At 33.3% G+C, this 24,841-nt stretch overlaps 1 protein-coding gene and 1 long non-coding RNA gene across 5 annotated transcripts in view; one reads left to right on the top strand and one right to left on the bottom strand.

Annotated features, from left to right (window-relative positions):
• Nucleotides 1–4,663: 4,663 nt before the first annotated feature.
• The window catches only part of Kap3 (kinesin associated protein 3), a 35,192-nt gene continuing 15,014 nt past the window's right edge, over nucleotides 4,664–24,841 (bottom strand). For 2 of the 4 annotated variants that reach the window (XM_011065914.2, XM_087416798.1), the window contains exons 4-18: nucleotides 15,384–15,501; nucleotides 15,135–15,303; nucleotides 14,852–15,055; nucleotides 14,571–14,707; nucleotides 13,977–14,489; nucleotides 13,727–13,895; nucleotides 13,496–13,596; nucleotides 13,197–13,415; nucleotides 12,955–13,120; nucleotides 12,712–12,837; nucleotides 12,522–12,626; nucleotides 6,609–6,694; nucleotides 6,299–6,485; nucleotides 6,133–6,223; nucleotides 4,664–6,009 (exon numbers count right to left, since the gene is read on the bottom strand). In XM_011065914.2, the coding sequence (XP_011064216.1) occupies nucleotides 5,871–6,009; nucleotides 6,133–6,223; nucleotides 6,299–6,485; nucleotides 6,609–6,694; nucleotides 12,522–12,626; nucleotides 12,712–12,837; nucleotides 12,955–13,120; nucleotides 13,197–13,415; nucleotides 13,496–13,596; nucleotides 13,727–13,895; nucleotides 13,977–14,489; nucleotides 14,571–14,707; nucleotides 14,852–15,055; nucleotides 15,135–15,303; nucleotides 15,384–15,501 (2,530 nt within the window). In that variant the 3' untranslated portion in view covers nucleotides 4,664–5,870. Of the gene's footprint in view, nucleotides 6,010–6,132; nucleotides 6,224–6,298; nucleotides 6,486–6,608; nucleotides 6,695–12,521; nucleotides 12,627–12,711; nucleotides 12,838–12,954; nucleotides 13,121–13,196; nucleotides 13,416–13,495; nucleotides 13,597–13,726; nucleotides 13,896–13,976; nucleotides 14,490–14,570; nucleotides 14,708–14,851; nucleotides 15,056–15,134; nucleotides 15,304–15,383; nucleotides 15,502–15,560; nucleotides 16,051–24,841 lie in introns of those variants that run through there. The other 2 variants (XM_011065916.2, XM_011065915.2) reach the window with 2 other exon arrangements.
• LOC147910401 (uncharacterized) lies at nucleotides 16,855–24,441 on the top strand. Its single transcript, XR_015548462.1, has 2 exons — nucleotides 16,855–19,408; nucleotides 21,298–24,441. It is a non-coding gene; the product is annotated as an uncharacterized LOC147910401 (long non-coding RNA).

The following is a 24,841-nucleotide window of genomic DNA, read 5'->3' as shown; positions in this document are numbered from 1 at the left end:
CTCTGACAAAGAACATCTACAGACAGAACTCAACTACCTAAAAGTAGCCTTATAGAAAAACGGACACGACAAAAAAGACATAATCAAAACAATCAATAGTCTCTGATACAACCAGATGAAAAGATCCTATCCCATATGTCAAAGGAACAACAGATTGGATAACAGGCAGGATATTAAACAAACATAGTTTGAATTATCTTCAAACCACTCAAAAAGATAAGACAAATCTTAAGAAATCCTAAAGATCAAAGACCTCACTCAGCTTCGCAGGAGTATACAAAACATCTTGTTTCTGCAGGCAAGTATACATTGGAGAAACCGGGAGAATGGTCAACCTATTGATAAAAGAACACTAATGTCAGACTAAAACACGTCACGCAGTCAGCATTATCAGAACACAACATCGAAACAGGACATCAAATACTGTTTGATAAAAAACGACTACAATAGCCAACATTACATCATACTTTCCAAGAAAGTATAGAGAAGTCATAGAGATATAAAAACACTCTAACAATCTAAATAGAGATAATGGAAATAATATAACATAAATAAAATATGGAAAACTATTTTCCCGGTTATTGAAGACCGACCAATTTCCCCCACCTCTCTTCCCTTCACACCCATAATTCTCTTCTTTCCCCTCACCACTCCAACAAGCAGCGTAATATAAAAGAAATGACTCTGAGAAACACCTCAGTATCAGGCTGCTCCTCGCTCTGATGAAATGAACTGCAAAGTTCACAAAACGTTGGCATTTCAAGAATGAATCTGGAGAAGGAAATCCGCAAAACGCATAATCTTTATATAAAAATCGTGGAAGCTTCAAGAATATCGCATTATCTGTATTATTTGACAACGTCGCATTTGTATCAAATTATATTAATGATCATCATTCTTGAAAAAATCTTAAATTACGCTAACAAAGCAGCTATATATTAGCTGATATTGCACTATTTAGCAACGTCGCATCTCAATTATATCGTATTATATGTATTATTTCGCAATGTTGCATTTGTATCATATTACATTAATCATTGTCATTGCAAAACACACATGTTAAATGTCCTTGAAAAAAATTTCTTATATTACGCTGACAAAGTCATATTGAAACTAGCAAATTTTGCAAACGCTGCAATTTGTGATGTCAGATTACATTAATGTTATCACCGGATGTATCTAAAAATCTTTTATTATAAAAATCTGACGCTTGCATTTTTTATGTATTGACCAGAAATGGTCATACATATAAATATCTGTGAGTATTTTTGCGGAAAGTCAGTCTGTGTAACATGGTTAACCGTAGGTGTCCAACGATCGAGCAAATAATTCGCGATCGGGAACTTGATTTCCGCAGTGTGCTAAATCGCATTAATAGTTCTTGCCTTGAAAATGATAGGGCATAAGAGTTGCGCATAATATAAAAAATTTGAAGTTATGAGTAATGAGGTTTGTACAATATCATGTATTGGTATGTGTCGGTATTGGGTCATGGATTTTTCATTCATAAACACTCACGAGTAAACTTGCTCTTTTTCTTGAAACATGAGTCGAGTAAGTATTTTATTTATATTTATTTGTGAAAAATTTTTCTCTATAGATGACTTATTTCGTCCGTTTCGTTCTTTTCCGTCATTGCGTCTTCACAAACAATGAGAGGACGACATTCATATCATTTCATAAAAATTAAAGATAGTACGATTTGGATTAAGTAAATAATAATTTCCATTATAATATATTCAGTAAGTCGGGTTGCCTATCTGCCTATGGGCAGGAGCATGCATTATTGGTAATGCAGAATATGATTATATCGCAAGTCCGACAGGGAATGAAATAAGAGAAATTAAATTTTAATCTGATATAGTGTAAAATTTAATTTATTCTGATATGATGTAAAATTTAATCCTTGATTATCTAATCTTGATTATAATTAGAAACAAACTCCATTAACTGTTGAAAGTTGGTCACGTTCAGCAAACTCAACTGTTGCGGAGCGCATTCGTGAGCGCTCGCAGCTATTAGTATATTCTTTTTCAATAGCAGCGAGCGCCACGGATCTGCTCCGCAACAGTTGAATCTGCTGAACGCGACCATTATGTACTTGTGAAAAGTGACCTGTCGGATTTCGTTAAAAAGACATATTGAAGGTCTTCTTATTCCAACTTAAGTAATGGCAACTTTAATTCTCTATCAAAAATTATTACTTTTCGAAAAAAGTAATAATTGTATCTAATGAATGTATCTAATGAAAAATTAAAACCGAGATACTACAATCTTAATCAAGTTAATTTCTATCAAAAGTAAAACACAAATGCACTATTTCTTATTATTTATACAAACTTACCTTTAAAAAAAAAAGATAAAAAAGGCGCTAAGCATGCGTGCTTTTCGTGAAGAATCATTTGGGCCGGTTTCACCAACGCCAATTATTTAATTGGCCGTGGAACTGTGACTAATTGTGTTTGTGTTTTTCTCTCTACCATTCCTTTCTATCTCTGTGATATGGCGTTACGCGCGACTGTATCATAGCGCTCAACAAATCGCGCTCTTATTATTGCGCAGTGCGAATAATTATACAAAATAAAATATAATATAATATAATATAATAAATAAATAAAATATTCCGCTTGCGAGAAGAGGATAGCAACGTATAAGAGATAGTAAGTATTAACGGTAAGTATGCAAATATAGCACACAGTGAGGACCGCGCTCGGAGGCTGCGATAGGGACAGGCGGCAGACCGCGCTTAGAGGCGGACCACGTCCGGAGGCGGCGATGGGGATCGGTGACGGCGGATCGTGCTCAGCGGCCATTAATCTCGTGTGACGTCATCATCGCGACGCGGATGCAAGTTTCCGCAAACCTCGCTACGTCATTTCCCACACCCGAGACATCCTCCTCTTCCCCCGCCCCGCAACGTCACCCACTATAACGTCATCCCCCGCACATCCCCGTGACGTCATTTTCCTCCCCTCTCCTCCCCGCGGTATCCCTCCTCAGAGGATCTGAATTAGAACCGGCCAACCTACCTTCACTCAAGCCATTTCAGAATATTATTGTGCTTGCAAAAATGGCTGTCGTACGGTTGGGTGTTGTGTACACGTAATGTCAGTAAGAACAGTTAATAATGTTTTTTTACTTTTAGAGAGTTCCGATGAGGAAGCTGAAGAAAGATAAGATATATTGGCCATATATTGGCCACATTTCAATTAGGCAATTAAAACCGTTTGTTCACTTTTGTTACTTTGAGTGTCTCTGCCCCCTCTTCATCGATTAATATAACTATATATAACTATATAACACTTATAACTATTCATTTGGGATTCCAAAAAAGATTTTAATTGTCTTCGTTAAGATTAGACATATTCCAGATACTAGATGATTCGAGAAATTGAATAAAACTAATCCTACATAGTATACAATACACGGTTATAATAACGAACTTTGAATAGCTGTAACACTCAAGGGACTCATTTTACAAAGTTGTACATATGGAATTTTTTAATCCTTTTTTTATGCTCTACAATCCTAGCTAGGTCTCAATGCTGTTCAGCCAGGGTCCAAACTGGACATAGTCCTTTCCTAAATTCAACGATGACATCTTTCCATGTTTAGTTAATCCTACTTCAAGACTATGCCGACTCCTATTGGCTTTCCAGTGTGAATATACAAATATAGCTAGACCATCGGTTCCTCTCTTCCCCTCCTTTCGAGGGAGTGCGCAGAGCGTGCCCTACTCGTATCGTGGCGCGCCGCCGCGTGAGCCATTAATGAGGAAGAAGATATGTCTCAACCTTGGAGGCAGGAGCCATTTAAATAAAAAGAAACTATGGTAAATCTTTAGATTAGGGGACTCCCCCCTTGATGACTTTGACCTTGACCTTGACATATGTTGTCTGAGTAATCTCCAACAAGTTTTAGCCGTCGCTCGTTCTTCATTAAAAAGTCATTAACAAAAAAGTTTAAGAAAAAACGTATACGACATCCTTCTACCATATAAAACAAAAATTTTCTGCTTTGAAGTATATTTTACAACTTTCCACAAGAAGCGACTCCCATTCCATCTCCCTCCCTGCATGGGGGCGCACAACTTTCATATTTTCTTATATAATTTTTGTTTTTAGAATAGAAAATTTTTTTCTGCTTTACTCTGCATATATGGTTTGACTAGGATTAGGTTTGGGGGGGGAGTTAGATTATTATATATTCATGGATATATAATAACCTAATCCTAACCCTCCCTACATAATTATCTACATTTTCCGCTAAAGCAGTGAACTTGTGTTTGTGTGAAAAGTCGCGCCATTAGGCAATGGGAGACGTAGAATGCAGTAGGCGGATATAATTTAAACAGTTTCTGATGTTATATATAGCCAAAATAAGATATTATTTTTTCAAACTTTTTTTGTTAATAACTTTTTAATGAAGGACGAACGACAGCTAAAATTTGTTATATGTCATTCAAATTCATGACCTTGACAACATATATAAGGTCAAGGTCATTGGGGGGGGTCCCCTAATCTAAAGATTAGCTGAAACTACTTACGATATTGTGATTCTGATGTCAAAAATCAAAATCAAATAGAAGTATTTAGTTTCTTATTGAATGAGGAATTGGATTATATAAGGAAAATATTTTCAAGTATAAATCACTATACAATAATCTAAGAGATTCAATTTATTTTATCACGAGAAAATAGAAGATAGTTGGTAGCTACAAGTCATGCATGTTGTTAATATAATCAAATATCATTTTATGTTAATGTAAATGTAATAAGTTAATAACAAAGAGATGAGAGGTGCAATAAAAAATAAGAGACAAAGGAATAAAATAGAATATACAATCAGCAACTAAAAGATTGGAACACTTTTTCAATGGGTTTCAGAATGCTATATATCAGCCTACTTACCAAGCCTATGGATCCATAAATAAGAACCAATTATTCAGTAAACAGGTTGCATTCTGAAACTCGTCAAAAAGAAAATATCGAAAATTACAACTTTTTAATTGCTGACTGTACATAATACATGTTTGATTACTCTCTAAAGAAAGTGAAAGATATATGCAGAAGTTAAATATGCCTATACTTATTGCACAATGTTATACACAATAAATAAAAAAAGTTGCTCTATCGCAGATTATATATAATTCATCCCTTATTCTAAAAATGCGTACCATTTGGCGCTTACAACGCTCGCGAATATTAGTTGTCCTTGTTCAATATTTAATACATAACAAGGATGAAATGATTCCAAAAGCGTCAAGTGGAACGCATCCTAAATTGTTCGGTACTTTCATACATTACTTGTCTTTTTATTAACTAATATTAACAATACAATACTACGAAAGATCTGAGCTATCATAAAAATAATGTTACATTTAATCACATACATTACACACTTTTTGACTGCCTGAAGCCTATCACATGATAAAAGAGATCTAAATAAACTTAATACTATTATTTTGTAGTTATATATTATATGTGTCAGAGTGTAAAGTTAATTCTTAAATAAATTCATATGTATATAAAAAAATACGTAAAAAAATAGAACTAAAATTTTGACTATGGACCGATCTCACAAACTCTGATTAACCTAATCGATCGATTAAGTGTCAATCACAATTGGTCAATTCTGTTGAACAGCAAATGCGATTGGTCAGTTCTAAACTAACAATCGATTAACAATTGATTAATTGAAATTGGTCCTATGAGGTCAAAACAATTTATAATACATATAATAAAATCTGTTTAAGCAGGCATATCTTTGTAAATAGTAGCAAACATTTTTTTGCATTGAATATAATGTAAAATATAGGTATCTTTGAGAAGTTAAGTCATGTATCTATATCAGGGCATTTGTATTAATTTTCAGATTAATATGTGAGAACTATCTGACTCACTGAATTTTATTCTAGAATTATAATATAAATCTTCTATACCTGAAGCAACGGACATGCGAGACTTAGAACGAGTCATGAGTTCACCTATTTCGTCGAGATCTCGATACCTAAAAAATATAGATAATTAAATCTGTCATGTAATCGCAATTCATTTATTAATGCATTGCATTGTACACATTAAATACATACTATTATATTAAATACATATGTATGCATCATTGGATACGTACCTACTAACAGGCCGACTAGGATTTTCAGATAATTCTGATGAATGTTTCATAGTCGAAAATCCATCATCCACATTAAATGATGCTATGTTACCTACGTGAGCATGATAATCTATTATAAAGATATGCTAAATAATAACTTCGTAAAAAAGAAAAAAATAAATATTACCAGAGGGAAATAATATAGTATGTTTTAATAGATCATCGCTGATAAATGGAGATAAACTGTCATCATCATCCGGTAACATATGATTGATCGAATCTGTTCCTATCGATTCAACCATTTCCAACCATTGCTGATTATGCGATCGGAACTTTTCCACTTTTATGCGGGCTGCCCAATTCTTGTCGCATATCTAGAATAAGTTGAATAATTAACAATTCTTATAACACCACATAAATTATTTTTGTATTATTTATACGTATGCTATTTATAAATTTATAAAAACAAGAAAATGCATGCGTTCTTAGTTACTTACAGCAATGACATCTAAACATGTATCACAGACTTTTCTTATTGCAGGGTTTTTATCATGCATTAGATCAATTAGATATCCAGGAGCTTCTGTAAATAATACAAATTTGCACAATTTATTTGTGTAGATAGTTTAAGAAAGAATCTAGACCATAAACTTCTATATATTCCACTAGGTTTAGGCCCGATTACATCAACATTGCTTTGATTTTAAGTGAGGCTTAAAATTCTCTCTGTCTCTGTTTTTTTTCGCTTTAAAACAAGACAAAGAGAATTTTAAGTTTCGCTTAAAGTCAAAGTAACGTTGGTGCAACCGAGCCTTAGACTGCTTAGACTATGTTCGGAAACACACATCAGTGTACACATTAATGCACACCAGCCGTTCGAAAATATCCGTGCTTACTCGATGTGCATTAGTGTGAGATTTTCATTCGGAAACAGAGAGAATTACATAGAGACTGCATTCAGGGAGATGCTATTAGCGCTATTTATCATTCTATCTTCATCGTCCCTTAGACGTGACATAAGGATAGTATTACACAAATGACTGATAGTGCGCTCCTTGATACACTCAATGCGACCACCTGGATCTACAAGATTTTTAAGCCTTAAGCATAAAGAATGGACGAATCACAATCACTTATTCTCCTCACGTCCGACTGTAATCAATTTCTTATGGTTTAAGGCTTAAAACATCTAGAATCTGCGTTTGCTTTGACTTATATTGCTGATGAACATCAACTATCCTTGTTTAATAATCAACAAGGATGAAACGACGCTTAAAGTTTCGTGAGCACCAAAAAGTGAACTCAGCCTGATTATAGATCCGGACTTATAGAAGTAAGGGGATTTGGTGTATACCAGTGTGTTATTGTCTGCTGTTTATTCCATGATAAGTGCTGAGCAATGTCATAACCTTTTTGTTAACTTTATGATATTTCGTCAAATAATATAATAATAATATAATGTAATAATATAAACAATAAGATTGGAAACAAGACCGTTTATATTAAATTAACATTACTTTAAATATGAAGCACCATCACGGTCTAAATGTTGAGATGTTGAACTGATATATATATTCATCTAAACGAATTAATTTCAGAAATGATGAAGGTCTCGGTAGTCTAAAGGCTCAGGACGTTCGCACGGAATGCAAAAGATCCGGACTGGTTCGACTTTCAACCGAGGCAATATTTTTCGTAATAAGTTTATTACAGTTTTTTAAGATTAATTTGAGAAATTTGGGGGGATTATTAATATTTCAGATTGATTGCGTTGAAAGTCCGACAATCATATCGGCACGTAATTATCATTTCTGAAATTAATTCATTTATATGAATATATACAGGGTGTTCAAAAAGTCCCGGACCGGCTGAATAACTTGAAAAAAAAAAATTTTTTGAAAAAACGCCGAAACACGTGAAACGATTTTTCAAAAAATCTATTTTTTGAGAGGGATTGCGACCCCCCGCCCCCAATGGGGTACGTGGGGTACGAGGGGGGTCGAAAATCTTAAATAGCAACATAGGTCAAGTGGGGGCTCATTTTAAAGGTCTTTTCGAGACGAATCCAAAACACTACGCAGGACTTTTTGCACATGAAACACACCGTATTTGTTGTCACACGTGTACATCAATGGTCGCATTTTTGAATGTCGATAAAGACACTTGAAGTCAAAAGTTCAAATCATTGAGTCATTATTATTTTACACTTTATGTAACTTTCTTCCCTGATAAAGCGGTTTTATCGTAGTTCATCTCTGTAATTTTGAAATCAAGCGTCTTTATCGCTGTTTTTGTGGTTATTTTCTTTTTCCTTCAACGTCGTGGATTTTTCCTACATTTAAGATAACATGGCTCCTCTCACCTTAAAAATCAAATAACTCCGCCGAAAATGATCGCAGCGCCCTCTATGCGCAGTGTTTTGGATTCGTCTCGAAAAGACCTTTCAAATGAGCCCCCACTTGACCTATGTTGCTATTTAAGATTTTCGACCCCCCTCGTACCCCACGTGCCCTATTGGGGGCGGGGGGTCGCAACCCCTCTCAAAAGATAGATTTTTTGAAAAATCATTTCACGTGTTTCGGCGTTTTTTCAAAAAATTTTTTTTTCAAATTATTCACCCGGTCCGGGACTTTTTGAACACCCTGTATATTAATTCAACATCTCAACATTCAGATCGTAGTGGCGCTTCGTATTTAAAGTAATATTATGTAATAATATAAATTATAATGATAATATTAATAATTTAAATTAATATTAATATATAATAAATACATAACATAATATATATAATATACATATTACATATTTATATTATTATATATATGTATATATTATGTGCTTGAATTAATTCTCGCTGTTTTTGCTACAAAAACTCATGGTTATTTCATCAAAAAGGTACCTGATATTTTATTCACAATATTGCTCATCAAAAGCTATAATCTTTTTACACTTTTCGGGTAACAAATAGAGTCCGCGGTAGAAGAATTTAGGTTCTTTCGAGGCTATTCAGGCATTGAGCCATTTTTTGATATTTTCGAAATAATTGAAGCTGCTCAGAAAGACCATGCAGCATCGAACAAATGATAATCTGAAAGATCAACATCTGGTGAATAGGACGAGTGGGATAAGATATCCTCTCCAAATGCCTCTAAGATTTCCTTCACTGGTTCTACAACATGTGGTCTAACATTGTCATGAAGAATAATTTTGTCATGTCTTTTGGCTTAGTACGGGCGTTTTTCGTTGAGTGCTCGATTCAAATTGAGTAATTAATGTTAATAGTGTTCAGCATTGATAATTTGACTCGTTGCAGTAACTCATAGTACACTACACCTACTTGATCCCATCATGTATAGCATGACTTTGATGTTAATGGTTCGCTGAAAAGCACCCATTTCTTGCGCTTAGGATTGTCGTAACGAATCCATTTTTCATCGCCAGTTACAATTCGATGCAAAAACGACTTTCATTTTTATCTTTGAAGCAGCAATTCACAAATGGCTAAATGTTTTGTAATGTCTCTGTTAACGAAATTATCGTTCAATTGGATCAAATTGAATCGAATATGTAAGAGTGACATTATTTACGCCATCTTACTTAATTATCAGCAAAGCGACTACGAAACAGTCTTTTTCTCTCAATTCATGTGAGACCCGGTTTTCTAGCTTCTGGATCATTCCTATTGCTTTTAAACGTTTGCTAACGGTTGACATCTACATTTAATGTTTCCGACAATTCTTTGAATGTCTGACATAAATCTTCTTGTAATGCCTCCAATTCTCCATCTTCAAATTTTTTCGGCTGATCAGAGCACTCTTTGTGTTTATTCACGTCAAAATGATTCTTTTTGAATCTTCTAAACCAATCTCTGCAAGTTATTTCAGATAAAGCATGCTCCCCATAAGTCTTCAATAGCAAACGAATACTTGAATGACTTTCAGCAACAGATTTCTTGAGATTAAAACAGAAAAATAATGCTTCCCGCAAATTTCTCTTTCTTTTTATACGAAACCCGACATTTTTAATGCAATAAAGAATTGTGTTTTTTGCATTCGATCAAATGTTACATATTGATTATTAAAATCTATTGACAGTACTTTCATATATATTAGCAGTCACTTTCGATCATGTTGAAAACAAATACTGACCTCTCCCAATCAACAATGAGAATTTTAAGCATCTAATAATATTTCGTCGGCGATGTTTGTCCAGTTTTACACTCAATACTTTCCAACTAAAATAACTTCAAATTACACCAAAGAATTTCCGAACATATCCTAACTCCATCTCTTTGACTGCTGTTAAAAAGTAGCCAAAGATATATGCATGCTCAAGATAAGATCCACATCAGGGCCTCTATTCTTGAAAAGAAACCTACACGAAAAACTAGAGAAATACTATAGTATGTATTACGAATACCATGTATTAGTATGTACTACTGATGTATTACTGATACTATGTATTAGTATCCCTGGGAAAAAGAAATTGATAGAGAATGATTGGAAATAATAGGATTTCTATCAATTTGTATCGTTTTCTATAAGTTTATATCATTTTCTATTGTCGACCTCGCGAGCATCACGATTGATCGAATACGAATCCTATTGTATTTTATCGGATTCTATAATATTTGTACAAGATTCCTATAAGATCTGATTCAAATTAATGAATATACGAAACCAGATTCCATATTCAAAACGATAATAAGATTTTTTTATCATACTCAATCTTTTTTTATCAAAGATCATTTCTTTTTAAGAATAGAGGGCTAGTTCCAATCAGAGAGAAAGAACATGAGGGCTTTTTTCCTGTAGAATGCCTAGTACACTACTGCTCTATGAAGAAGTGGATGTCCTGATGAAAATAAATCGCTGAAATCGTTGAAATTTCTATTAATTTGATATATTTTAGCTACTTCAGCGATTTATTTCCATCAGAAATAGCACCGTAAAAAAATGGATATTGTGTAGTTTACATGCACTTCTTCAGAGGACAGTAGTGCATGGGGGCATTTTATGGTTACAGAAAAAAGGCTCACATGTCCTGCTCTCAGGTTTCTCTTTGATTCAATCAAGAGATGTACATATGATATCTTGAATCAATCACAGAGAGGTATACAATGGATGTGGTCCACTTGGCGCTACAAATGCTTCGAAGCTTTTGATTGACTAATCTGAAGAAAGAATTTTACTAACTGACCAATTAAAAAATGTTTCAAAGCATTTGTAGCGTCAAGTGGACCATGATCAATATCTTGAATCAATTACAGAGGCTGATCACACGACCTGTTGGTATCTCTTTTCTGTACGTGCGGTCACATGATCTTATTCTGCATCTAATTCAGGCAGTACCTTTATGTAAGGAAATTGTGGGAAGTTAAATCCTAGACACAATAGGCCTGTTCTTTTTAGTTAAACTTTTGCACCAGCTCATCTTCCTTCCTTTTCTCTCTACGAGGAAAGAAGAGGAAGATGAATTGATGCAAAAGTTCAGACAAAAAGAACAGGCTTATTGTGAGCAACAAAAATAGCAATAGAAATGACATATACATAAGCAATATATAATTGTCGCCTCCCGCACAATGCCATAAAGAAATAAAAATGCCAACCAATTTGATCTATATAGATCTATAGCAGTATATTCTAGTAGATCTATGCAGTATATTCTTCCTACTTCAAGGTTATAGCACATATAAAGCCCATGATATATAAAAACATTAGGCAGTAAGACATAAATAGTAAACAAATTAGCCAATTATAGTAAAGACCGTAAGGCTAGTAGTGAATCCAATGTTACGATTTCCTTATTATGTTTTTGTATTCCTTATTATGTCTTTAAGCCGTGGGCTTAAAGAGAGTGAAAAATCTGAATTGGTACCGATTGGTACGTTATAAGGCGATAGATACAGAATTCCAATTTGTCGGAAATTTATCGCTGTTGCCTTATTATCCTACGTGCATCGACATATGCATTCCTATATATTGCATGTTCCTATTGCTATCAATATTGATTATCGCTATCGCTATTGCTATTTCTATTGCTATCGCTATTGCCTTATATAGGGCTTGCACTTGTGTTTAGAGCTTTAGCAGTCTAGTGTAACATATATAAGTCCATGATATAGATACGAGAAAATCACTTTTGATTGATCCATCATGTTTTAACAATTCCTGAAAGAGAGAAAGAAAAAAACAATAAATAAGAAAAAGAAAAAATAGTAAATGTGTCTTTCTCTCTTACAAATTTTTGTTAAAACTACTACCTTGTATATAAAAAACTGCGACTCATATCTAGACTCTTTTTCTAGGCGTCTCCGGTTTAAATATATTTATAACACTTGCCATACTACTTTATGCATCTTTATCTATCTTATTTAAATCTAATAATTGAGAAAATTGATTATATATTACCATTACCGGTCTCACGAATCAAATAATCTCGGGTTGAATCATGTTTTGCAATTTGATAAAAAATATAAATAATTTGTAAAACCATTTCATCATCTTCTTGCTTGGCTGTAATGACATTACATATTGAAAATAATGCTTGTCGGGACATAAACGTATGGTTTTTTGCGTATGTTTGCTTTTTAATACATACCTTTAAGCAGTTCAATAAGAGAAAGAAGTATATCAGCCTTACATAACAAACGAGCACAATCTTCATCATGAGCTGCAGTACCGAGAAATATGACAATCTCAAGAACTATATCATCTTGCGCTTTACCTATAGATATAAAAACTGATGTAACAAAATCTAGATTGAGATTTAATATTATTTCAATTCTATATATTAACATTAAATACAAAGAATAATGCAAGATAAAAGAGAAAGAGATCATACCTGGAACCAAATTATTACGTATCCATGGTATAAGATTGCAGCGTTGAATGATTTGAGAATAATCCAAATCAGATAATTCCAAATTGCCTAACACGCCAACAACTTCCAGTATAAAGTCTTGAGAATCAGACTGAGTCAAGGCCATTGCGAAATCACCCACAAATTCCTATTAAATATATATGAGCAAAAATTACAATAATAGTTATATTTGTTATATTAATCCTAACATTGTTTCAACTCACGACAAAATTTTCTTTTATCAAATCGTGTTGGGAAATATTTCTAATCATCTTCATTACAAGGGCATCTTGATTTCTAAATGCAATTTTTATGAGACCTTGCAAATGATTGTTTTCCACCATCAGTTGCGCATTCTTATTATTAATAGCTAAATTTATGCCGAGTGCTATTAATTCAGATCTTACATGTTCATCTTCAGAATTTAATACCATGTTTGTTACCTAAGTAGAATGTACAAATATTATGCTGTTAATTTCAAGCTTGTTCAATTTATATCAAAACTTTATAGATTTTTATATACCATTGAAATACAATCTGTATTTGTAAACATTGCTTTCACTTTGTCATCCATACTGGCATGATAAAGTAGTCCCACAATTATGCTTTTATTTTTTATATCAGCTGCGAATATAATATTGACGTATATAGAATTAATATATTGAAGATTATGTATTTTCAATTTTTATACATTATTATATGTAAAAATGAGAGCATATGTATCATATACTTGATTTATGGAAACAAATCTTACCTTGACTAAGCAATTTTATCCATTTTGGTAACATACCCACTCTAATCATTCTTGCTCTCAATTTAGCATCAAAAGAAAGATTAAATAGCAATTTTAAAGTACTTAGCACAAGATCAGCATTATTGTTTTGTAAAAGTCTCGGTAATTTGTCTATAATATTTTCTTCTATCTATAAATGTGAGTGTACATTTACATTTTTATACAAGATATATTTTTTCATGTGATATTTGTATAAAATATTTAATATTACCATAAGATCTTTGTTTTCGCGAAAGATGGATAACTTCTTCAAAAATGTAACAACCAGGATCAACAAATCTGTGTTCGTCCTGTCTAACGTTTTAATCAGCATACCAATGACATTTTTTTTACGCATTTTCCTTTCGACTTCCATAGCATTTTCGGCAATATTTAAGAGTAGATAAAATGCTACTCGCAGCAGTTGCTCTTGCTTTTTAGTCAAACTCTTAAACTTTTTGCGACTTTTTTCTAGTTCCTCCTTCAGCTTCTTAACATCACTCTCAGAAACGGTTATAGATACTTCCATGGATCGTTTCTTGATTTCATAATCCAACGGACCTTCCATATTCCAAATATCATCAATGATTCTAATCTTTCTATCATAGTTGTCATTATTGCCTGCTGAGAAAAACGTTAGACCAGTAGTGTTTTCAAATTGTTTCCGACGTTTCTCCATATCCTCCTTCCACTGATCATAGCGACGTAACTCAAAATCAATTATATCCATACAAAGAGAACCGATCTATATATGAAAGAAAAAAATGTGAATATAATTCCAAAAGTTGTCTAATCCTTTCAAGTTTTATCAACATTTGCAACTTACTCTGTATTCGAGCACAATGTTATGAAACTGACTATATGTTGAGAAGCAAAAAAAGATATAAATGATGTTCGTGGACAGTTCTATGCTGCGCCGCCAATCTTCTCTCAGAACTCGAGCTAATGCACTTAATAACGATTCTGTATGAATAAAAAGATAATCTCATAACATTATGATTAATCACAAATATTTTCAATGATACATAATTTTCTTATCACTATTATGAATCAAATTGAAATTATCTAAAATTATTTATAGAAAAAAATATATAACATAAAAATTACCATTTTTTATCAATTCCAAAAGATTATCAGGTACCCTCGCTAATTGTAAAATTAACGATGAACCTTTAATTTTGCCTGGTATCTCTTCGTATAATAATTCAATATAACTATCGACGTTACTAATGACTGCACGTTCAATTTCGCTGTTCTCTGTGATCAATGAATTCGACGATGCCGGTCTTGGTGATTGAGAATTACTATCACCTAAGAAAATTATAAATTTATTAACTTCTAGAATCTCAAACATATAAAAATAGCAAACATAAAAACCATATTACATTACCTGCACTGATATCATTGGTTCGACGATTTTGTAGATAATAAATCAATTGCTCAACCTCGTGTAGTTTAGATTCATGTATCAATGAGCACTTTTCCATTACCTCTTTGGCTAAGAGAGAAACATTTGTGTCGGCGTTTAAACTCTTCAATCTGATTATCTTTTGACATTCCTATATACAATGACAAACATACAACAATAGCTTAGGTCCTGTAAGGACATTTTGTTATTTATTTATGTAAGAAAACGTACTTTACGATCACCGAGCATAGGATCTCCCAGTTCTCCCAATATCAGTGCCTCAACATCATAATTTACTACCAGAGCCTTTTCTGTTGGATGGACATCCAATGTCCCAGATCTTACTTTCCTAAACATCAATTATTAAAATCGTATACGTTCTTGTTATTATACTGTAAGCGTGCTTACATGTGTTTTTTTTTCATCCTATCTTGTCTATCAATATTCACCCGGCATCACTGGTCTAGTTTCCATCGAGGGTTTAAATCGGATCAGAGTATAAAAACCAATCAACTACAGTCGAGTATTCTCCTATTACAGTCGAACGACAGGGAAATACTCGACTGTAGTTGGTTGGTTCTTACATTCTGATTCGGTTTAAATCCTCGATGGAAACTAGACCGTTGGTTTTTACATTCTGATTCGGATTACACTTGGTGGAAACTAGGCTATTGTGCTAAAATGCCTGTTCTAAGGAGCTTTCCAACAAGAGACACAAGAGATTTGTTTGCGTCGCACGCTCCAATATGCTCAACACGCTCCAATATGCTCAACACGCTCAATATGTTCGCGTCGCGTTAGAGCATATTCCATGGATCAATTAAGAGCTCCATTTGCCTCATCTGAGAAGGTGGTACAATTGGGGCATGTTACGCACGCATGCATAATGGTGAAAACGTACTGTATCGAAAAAAATATTTCAGATTCATTTTGTATAAAAACGCATTTAATAAATTTTTGATATAAATATAAAAATATAATATAACAATATAATATAATATTAATAAAATAAAATAATAAAATAATAAAATAAAATAAAATAAAATAAAATAAAATAAAATAAAATAACAAACTATAGCAATCAAAGCCTTAAATGGTCTAGCTGGATCTTAAGTGCTTGTATGATTCTTGTATGAATTTATATACTATGTATATAATTCTTAGAAACGCGCGCCGAAATGATTTTTCTTGAAACGCTAACTCTACTAAACTGCCGCAGTAATATCACGAGTTTAATTGACTAGTAATTTAATAAATTTTTGGTGGCTTATTCGCATATTCGAAACGAATTTTCTTAATAATGTTGAATGACATATTAAAATCTGTAAATAATTAATTCTTAAAATAAATAAAATAAAAAGAATAATTAAATGAAATAAATAAATAAAATAAATAAAATTAGAAAAATTAAAAAAATAAAATAAAATAATATTAATACAATAAAATAAAATATAATATAATATAAAAATTTATTGTAATATAACTTTTATATTTATTAAAAACTTTTATTTTGTATAAAAACGTTTTTCAAATAATCGAAGTAATACAAAATACCCGAAACGAAACAAGTCACATGTCCGATCCGTTCAAGTAGTCTCACAGATTAAGTTAGATGACAGGCTTACTTGTCCTAAATCCGTTCATGTCACTGAATATTGGAGCACATGAATGCAACTGCTCCAACCGCCATCTTATCTGTAATCCAAGTGCTCTTTGGGTTAATTTAGAGTATGCGACGCGAACAAACCTACAGATGACACGAACTGTGGTCAAAGTCTCACTACAAATGCTTTGAAGCATTTGATGGACCAATTAGAAGAAAGAATTTTTAAACTGACCAATTAAAAAAACGCTTCAAAGCGTTTGCAGTGACCGTACTCAACGGTGTGGAATGATGAATCATTGCATTCTTGTTGTTCGCCAATGTTAAACAGAGATGGGATAATCACCGTTTCGCACTTGTTGGAAAGCTTTCCTCTTAAAGCTATAGTTATTTATTTCTTATATTTAGTCTACGGCCCGTATTCAGAACGCGCTTTTATCTCTGAAATTCTATAATATGCGTGATGTACACGGGGTGACTTTTATTCGCTAGAAGCCGCGTCTAGTGACGTCATAGCGAATTCGCTACTAGAGCTACGTTCCAAAACTTCCTCTTCGAGGACAATTTTACTCGAAATATATAGTACACATAACGTAGCATATAGAGACTGCGGTTCGATTCATGCTCACAACGCTTAAAAATCATTTCATCCTTATTGTTTGTCAAATGTTTAAACGAAGACAAATGATGCTCATGAGCATTGTCAGCATAAAAAGTACCACGGCCATAGTAAAATCTTCTCCGGAGAGGAAGAAATCTAAAAACTTCTTTTAGACGCGGGTTTGTTAGCGTATAGTCGCGACGCTTGTCGCTAGCTTTTGCTGTTCTTCCAGAGCAAATTTTTAAGTTATCAGCGTAAAAAGACGAATTTTTCCGTCTCGGTCACTCAGACCACAAATCACCATCAGAAAATAATCATGTCATCGAATGACGTACATACTTCGAGGCGCTGTTGTGCTTTGTGCCCAGTTATTCGCTTGATGACTCGACTTCAAAATTTTAGTCGCTAGCGAATAAAAATCAAGCGTGTAGAAGCAGCTTTCATCAGTAAATTCGCTGACAAATTAAAAAACTTGCTTCAAACGAATAGCAACAAAGTCGAGAGAATTCGCTGGCGAATTAATGATGTCACTAGACGCGGTTTCTAGCGAATAAAAGTCGCTCAACATAAATCACGCTTTAGCGCTCTAACATTGTTGTAAGCGCATTCTGAATACGGGTCTACATATATTAAAGTAGTGCATAAGTCCTCCATTTTTTACTTATTAACCATATACCTATATACCAATAATATTAAGCGCTACATAATACTAAGCGCTTATTGGACTGAATCACAAATGGCGGTTGAAATAGCCAATAGGAATACTGTCGGCATTTCGGCTTAGATCAAAGGAATGCATTACTTTGATATATAGAGCTTTATGTTCTATAATAGCTGCAAGCATAATTGTGATTTATCTTGGGTGCGTCCGGAGAGCCATGAGGAAGCACTATTTGTGCTATCAAGCTGTTCACGAAATTGCAGATAGCGCTAACAAACACGATCATGACGTTACTAAGACCTTGCGCACAATAGAAGGAGCCGTGTATCCGATTTCTGATAAGTTAAAGTCGTTTATTCTTTATTCCTAATTCCTTATTCCTTTTATTGTGCGCAAAACCTAACAGTAGCGTTTTAGGCCTGTTAGGTTCTGCGCACAATAGCAGGAATAAGGAATTAAGAATAAAGAATAAACGACTTCAATCTATCAGTTAAGAAATCGGATATATCGGAATACACGATTTCTGATAGATTGAAATCGTTTATTCTTTATTCCTAATTCCTTATTCCTTCTATCTAAGCAGGTCTTTAAGCGTTGCCTACAACGGCTGTATTCACTGCAAAATTCACTGCTAGTACTAAAAATTTATAGTTTACATCACGTGCACTATAGATTTTCAGTACATTTTGGAACACAGCTAATGAATAGTAGCAGTAGAGGCTGTAGACATATCAAGAATAAGCTGGTTTTTTGGCCCAGCTAGAAATGGTTGATCGATTAATATCAAATCGATGCTGATTCAACGTCGCTTGATGTTAAATCAATGTTAATTCAATGTTGATCGACATTAATTTGATATTAATCGATCAATCACATGTAGCTGAGAATATACACTCACCGACTAAAAGGTTGCAACACTTTTTTTTCGGAATACAATTCACCAAGCGATTGGTTTTTACTTATGGATCAGTAAGTAAAAACTAATCGCTCAGTGAATAGATTGCATTCCAAAAACCATCTGTTGCAGAAAAAAAATCTGTTGCAACCTTTTAGTCGACGAGTGTACATACTAAAGCATAGAATAAATTCATAAGAGAAATGGTTGAAATTTATTTCGCTTGCGGACTTACTCTACAGTCTATGCCCTATTACATCCCCAGCTACACATGATTAATCAATCAATATCAAATTAACGTCGATCAATGTTGAATTAACATCGATTTGACGTCGAGCGATGTTGAATCAGTATCGATTTGACATTAATGGATCAACCATTTCTGGGTCAGAAAAATCAACTTACCCGACGTATCTACAGTCTCTATTGCTACAGTGTTTACTGCTACTGTTTATTGTAGACGCTTTAGGACTGCCGCACACAAAATTCCGTTACAGTATGCGTAAAGTATAAACTTAAATCGATAAACCAATCAGAGGATACTACTTTAGATTACGTAATCTAATAGAAATGGAAATAAACCTATCCATAACCTCACAATAAAATGAATTTAAACCGGTTGAAACTTACTTTATGGATAAGTTTACTGCTATTGGATCATCTAAAAATTATCCGCGGTTTTTAGATGACCCAATATTTCTATTTCCGTTAGAATACGTAGATCTAAAGTAGTATCCTGATTGGCTCATCAGCTTAAATTCACGTTTTAAGGTTACTGTTACAGAAATTTTGTCTGCCGCAGCCTTAAAGCCTGTTCTATAATACGTCGTATGTCAAACGCATGCGTATTCGATTGTCGACTGTCACATGGAAAGAAACAATCGACCATGATTGGTTAATTTCTTACAGCTTATCGCTTACGACTCTATTGTAGAATAGGCTTAAGGGCTGCCGCAGACAAAATTTTTGTAACAATCTTAAGACAAAATGGTTGGATATAACAGGGCAATAGGAGTTCAGCACGATAATTTTTGCAAACCAATACGGTTAACAAAACAACTTTATTAATAATTAATTACATATTTATATGTAATTTTTTACATGTTCGACTCACTTTTGAACCATCCTCAGACAATATGATGTTATAATTACAAAAATTTTGTTTACAAATTAATTTTGTTTACAATTAGTTGATTTCAGTGAGCCATCTCCACATATTAACGGAAACTATAATATAAAAACGAATTCTAATAACAATCTAAAATATATTAAAATTATTAAAAGGTAAATTTGTTGGAAACAAAAACGATTTATTGTAAAATAATAAAAGGTAGCTCTAAACTAAAAAAAAAAATTCACCATATCGCAAATTTAAATTCAGTTTAGTCAAAAACCAGTCTTTGACCATTCAGCGAATCAGTCAATTATATTGAAATTAATGAATAACTTTTAATATACTTAAAACATTAATTGCAAAGAAAAGGAAAAAAAGAAGGGAAAAAACTGATATTAATTATAATTCAAACGGACATTAAAACCAAAACTGAATCTTTAATAATTTAATCTTAACGTAACAAAAAATGTACACTGATTAGCTGGCAATAACAACGCTCCTATTTATAGTCCGTCTACAATTGGAAAGTAGGCTTTGAGAAGCTCCTTCAAATCTGTCTGCAGGTTGAGGCTACGTCTCCTGATATATAGCATCTGTGATATCAATCTTTTTCTGTACTGAGGTTCCTCATCCAAAATTGCAATATTTTCCCAATCGAATTCGTGGTCCTTTTCCAATTGGTGATCTATTATGACCTATTGTGTGATTGTGTTCCACTGAATATGATTCTTGTGCTCAACTAGTCTCGTCTTCAGCTATCTTCCTGTTTGTTCCACGTAGCTCGCATCGCAATCAACAGTATACCACATTAGATTTCTTTTCATGCGGAAGAGGATCCTTACTGTACCTTGACGAATTCACGGAACTTATTAACACTATATAATATAATATTTTTATATCCTCGTTGTTTAATCTATTGAATTATTTTACAATAAATCGTTTTTGCTTTTTTAATAAATTTACCTCTTAATAATTTTAATACATTTTAGATTGTTATTAGAATTCGTTTTTATTAGTTTCCGTTAATAGGTGGAGGCTCACTGAAATGAATTAGTTCGTAAAAAAAAATTTTTGTAATTATATCATATTGTCTCTGAGGATGGCTCAAAAGTGAATCAAAACATGTAAGCGGATTAATTTATTAATAAAGTTGTTTTATTAACCCTATTGGTTTGCACAAGAATTGCAGTGCTTGACTCCTATTGCCCTGTTATATCCAACCATTTTGTATTATTAAGGAGGAATTAATTTATATTTAATTTAACTTTAAGGCTTCACTAATCTCGGCAGCCATGTTGGAATCGTGACGTCAGAAGAGGAATGACACGTTAATTTATCATATGTTGCGTACCATTTTTAAATAAAGACAACTTAGATGAAATGAAATGACGAGATCACTTTAAACACTTGTAAAATCGATGAAAACTGCCCTTTCCTTCCTTGACAGTCAGTAAATGATCGTAAAAGGCACGTAAAGTAAGCTTATATTCGGGCAGAAACACACGGTCCAATAGCTGTTGAAACGAGTAAAATATATGCTTTTACATACAAAATGGCAAACTAACTTTAGTTTTCATCGATAATTACTTTGATAAGTACGAGACAAGTCACATTTTCACAATTAGACAAATAATAATGAAATAGCACGCAATATAAATTTCGTCATCACTTTTCCACGCCTATAAGTTCGGCCATTTATCGTGATGCGGCGTTGTAACACACAAACAAGCACGAGTCCATGTCCATGTGCTCGCCTGCGGCGCGCCGAGGATAGCGAACTCCTTCTCCCACTAGTAGCTTAATTCAAGCGACCGAAAATGTTTTCTCGGCAATCTCGGCCGCTTGGCATCAATAAGGGACGGGGGATATCCTAAATAACGTTTATTAAAATAAGTTTTAATAAATTGTAATAATAGTATACCCCTCCCCTTAATTCAGAATAGCATAAATGTTAAAACGCAACAGTTTATGAGATATTTAATTGTTTACGATTTTTCATGCGCGTTATATAATATACCTCTCCTTCATAACTCGAATAACAAGAATAGTTCAATAGAAGTAGAATTTTACCGGAAAAAAATTATAAACCAGAATTTCTTTTCAAAAAAGAAAGTTTCGAAAGACTATCAGAAAAGAAAAGAATGTGTATGTTCAAGACTCGAGATTTGTAAAGAAAATATGCGAAAAAAAATCGGTATAAAAAAATGTACGTATTCAAAATAACTACAAAGTGAGACGTGGAACATTAAGATTGATCTATTAGTTCAGTAGAAACAAAATTTTTTAAACACCGAAAAAGACCTTTTTTTACTTGCTCTCTGTTTATTGAGATTTAAACGCAAAGCTTTGAAATTCTCGTAAAATTTAGCCCTCGTAATAACGAACAAATCTAGCCCTGAACAAGCCTGAAAATGTCATTAATTTTTGCAAAAAGTCATTTGTTCACTAAAAATCTGTCTGAAAACTTAATTTCTTCATCTTTGAGCAGTTGCATAGCCATTTACAGGGATTTTCCTTCTTCAAGAGTTGCACTATCACGTACACTTAATAACAAAACGATTTTTTTGCAGTTAAACTATTATAAAACGACTTTAAAAAGTGGATATCTTTTTCCGTGAAAAAAACGGAAATAATTTCGTTAATATGTATTATATCAAATAGCTATGTGAAGCATTCGAAATCTAACATTTTTCTACGAATTTAAAAAAAAAAGATTACCTTCTGATTATTAGGAGTCAAAATAATAATTTTTTTTCACTGTGGCTCTAATTTTTAAGATTAAGAGTTATGTCTGGCATCAATTTGTCAAGAAAGAATTGAATTTTTGCTGTTGAAAAACTCTCGAATTTTTTGCTGCTGAAAAAGTTGATTTAAAATCATTGGAAAGTTAAAAAACGCGAGCGAGGCAGTGCGCTGGAGGGAAGCAGAATCGATAAAAAATATTTAAAAACAAAATAAAACATTCAATTTTTTTTGTTTAAAACATGTTTTTAATGTTTTATATATGTTTTAAACAGCTTTAGAAAAAAATCGCATTTAAAACAAAAAAAAACCATCTTTTAAACATATATTTATTATATTTTATTAAAATGCACTTTTACTTTCAAGTATTTTGAAACGTTTCTGAGGTATATTTTAGCATTTAATTATACTTACTTCCTCATTTTTCTTAAATTTGAGCGTATTATCACATAAATATATATATATTTGAATGTGTTGTTTGCTATTCAACATTTTATTTGACTGTATAAATTTTAAGTTATGCAAATTTAAACCATAGCATGGCATTTTGCTAACGTGATCCTTTATGTGTATTGATTACTCACGGCTTCTTTTTTGAGATTTTTATTTCAAAATAATTATTCCTTGAACTAATTGTAGTTCTAATATTAATCTAATTTACATTACTATAGATTTTTATAGGCTGTCGAGCTGCTTATATATAGGGTGTTTGAAAAATAATGATAAATGTTTCGCATAGGGACAGAATGGATTAAATTGAGAAGAAAAGTACTCTACCATTTTGCAATTTTCGTAATATTAGGTGTATGACTTTGCTCATTCGGTTTTCGTATAGATGGCTTTAGCGGTAAGTGGTGATCGAAATAAATAGATCATAGACGTCACACAATAAACTTGGGCATCTGTCAACATAATCTCATAGAAACATTAGTCGATTTGTGTCTGCATAATAAAGTTATTCTCGATTGAAAATGTCAGTTTACGAGCCAAATTCTCGTCATTTGCGGGAGATTTTAATTTTCTGCTTCAATATGAAGAAATCTGCGGTTGAGGCTCATCGAATGCTCTCAAATACTTATGGTGAGGCCGCTATTAGTGAAAGAACGTATCGTGAATGGTTTCAACGCTTCAAGAACAGTGATTTTCACGTCGAAGATCAGCATAGCGGTGGAAGAGAGAAGGTTTTCGAAGATGCAGAATTGAAGGCGTTACTTGATTAAGACTCTTGTCAAAATCAAAAAGAATTGGCACGATCATTAGGAGTGACTCAATCAGCCATTTCAAAACGTCTCAAAGCCATGGGAATGATTCAGAAGCAAGGAAATTGGGTGCCGTACGAGTTGAAGCCGAGAGATGTTGAACGACGTTTGTTTGCTTGTGAACAGCTGCTTGAAAGGCAAAGACGAAAGAGCTTTCTGCATTGCATTGTGACTGGGGACGAAAAATGGGTTCATTACGATAATCCCAAGCGCAGAAAATCATGGGGAATTCCCAGCCATGCTTCCACGTCGACGGCCAAACCGAATATTCACGGCTCTAAGATCATGCTCTGTACAGGGTGGGCCATCTATTGGTACGTTTTTAAAAATGCGATCAAATGAGCATACATTGATATTTTTTATTAATTTTTTTTTTGTTGTGAAGCTAAAAGTATCCGCGTCAAGAATGAAAAACGATTTCGTTCATGTGGCTCCCTCTACTGGCCTTACAGTATGCCATTCGGTCACCCCAATTATTAATGACATTTTGGACTACCTCGGCGCCAATTTCACTCAAAACAGTCGTAATATAATGTCATCCACTAACATCCCTTTCTCACGAACTTTCCTCACCAATTTGCGTATAGCTCCTTCGGTGGGTGCTCTATCACGACCCATATTTCTTTTCAAAATTCGTACAGTTTCGGCGACACAGCACTGACTTTGAAAATAAGTTTTAAAATTTCAAAACGCTCTTCAAGAGAAAACATGTTGTTTCGTGCCGCGGACGGTATGACTAATAAACTGTCAAAATTTCGGGTCTGTAGCTCGTTCGGTGTTGCCATACGACGAAATTCAAAAACGTACCAATAGA

This window comes from Acromyrmex echinatior, chromosome 2 (assembly GCF_024713525.1).
Source record: "Acromyrmex echinatior isolate Ae372 chromosome 2, ASM2471352v2, whole genome shotgun sequence".
Lineage (NCBI taxonomy): Eukaryota > Metazoa > Arthropoda > Insecta > Hymenoptera > Formicidae > Acromyrmex > Acromyrmex echinatior.
This window is presented reverse-complemented; position numbering and strand designations above follow the sequence as displayed.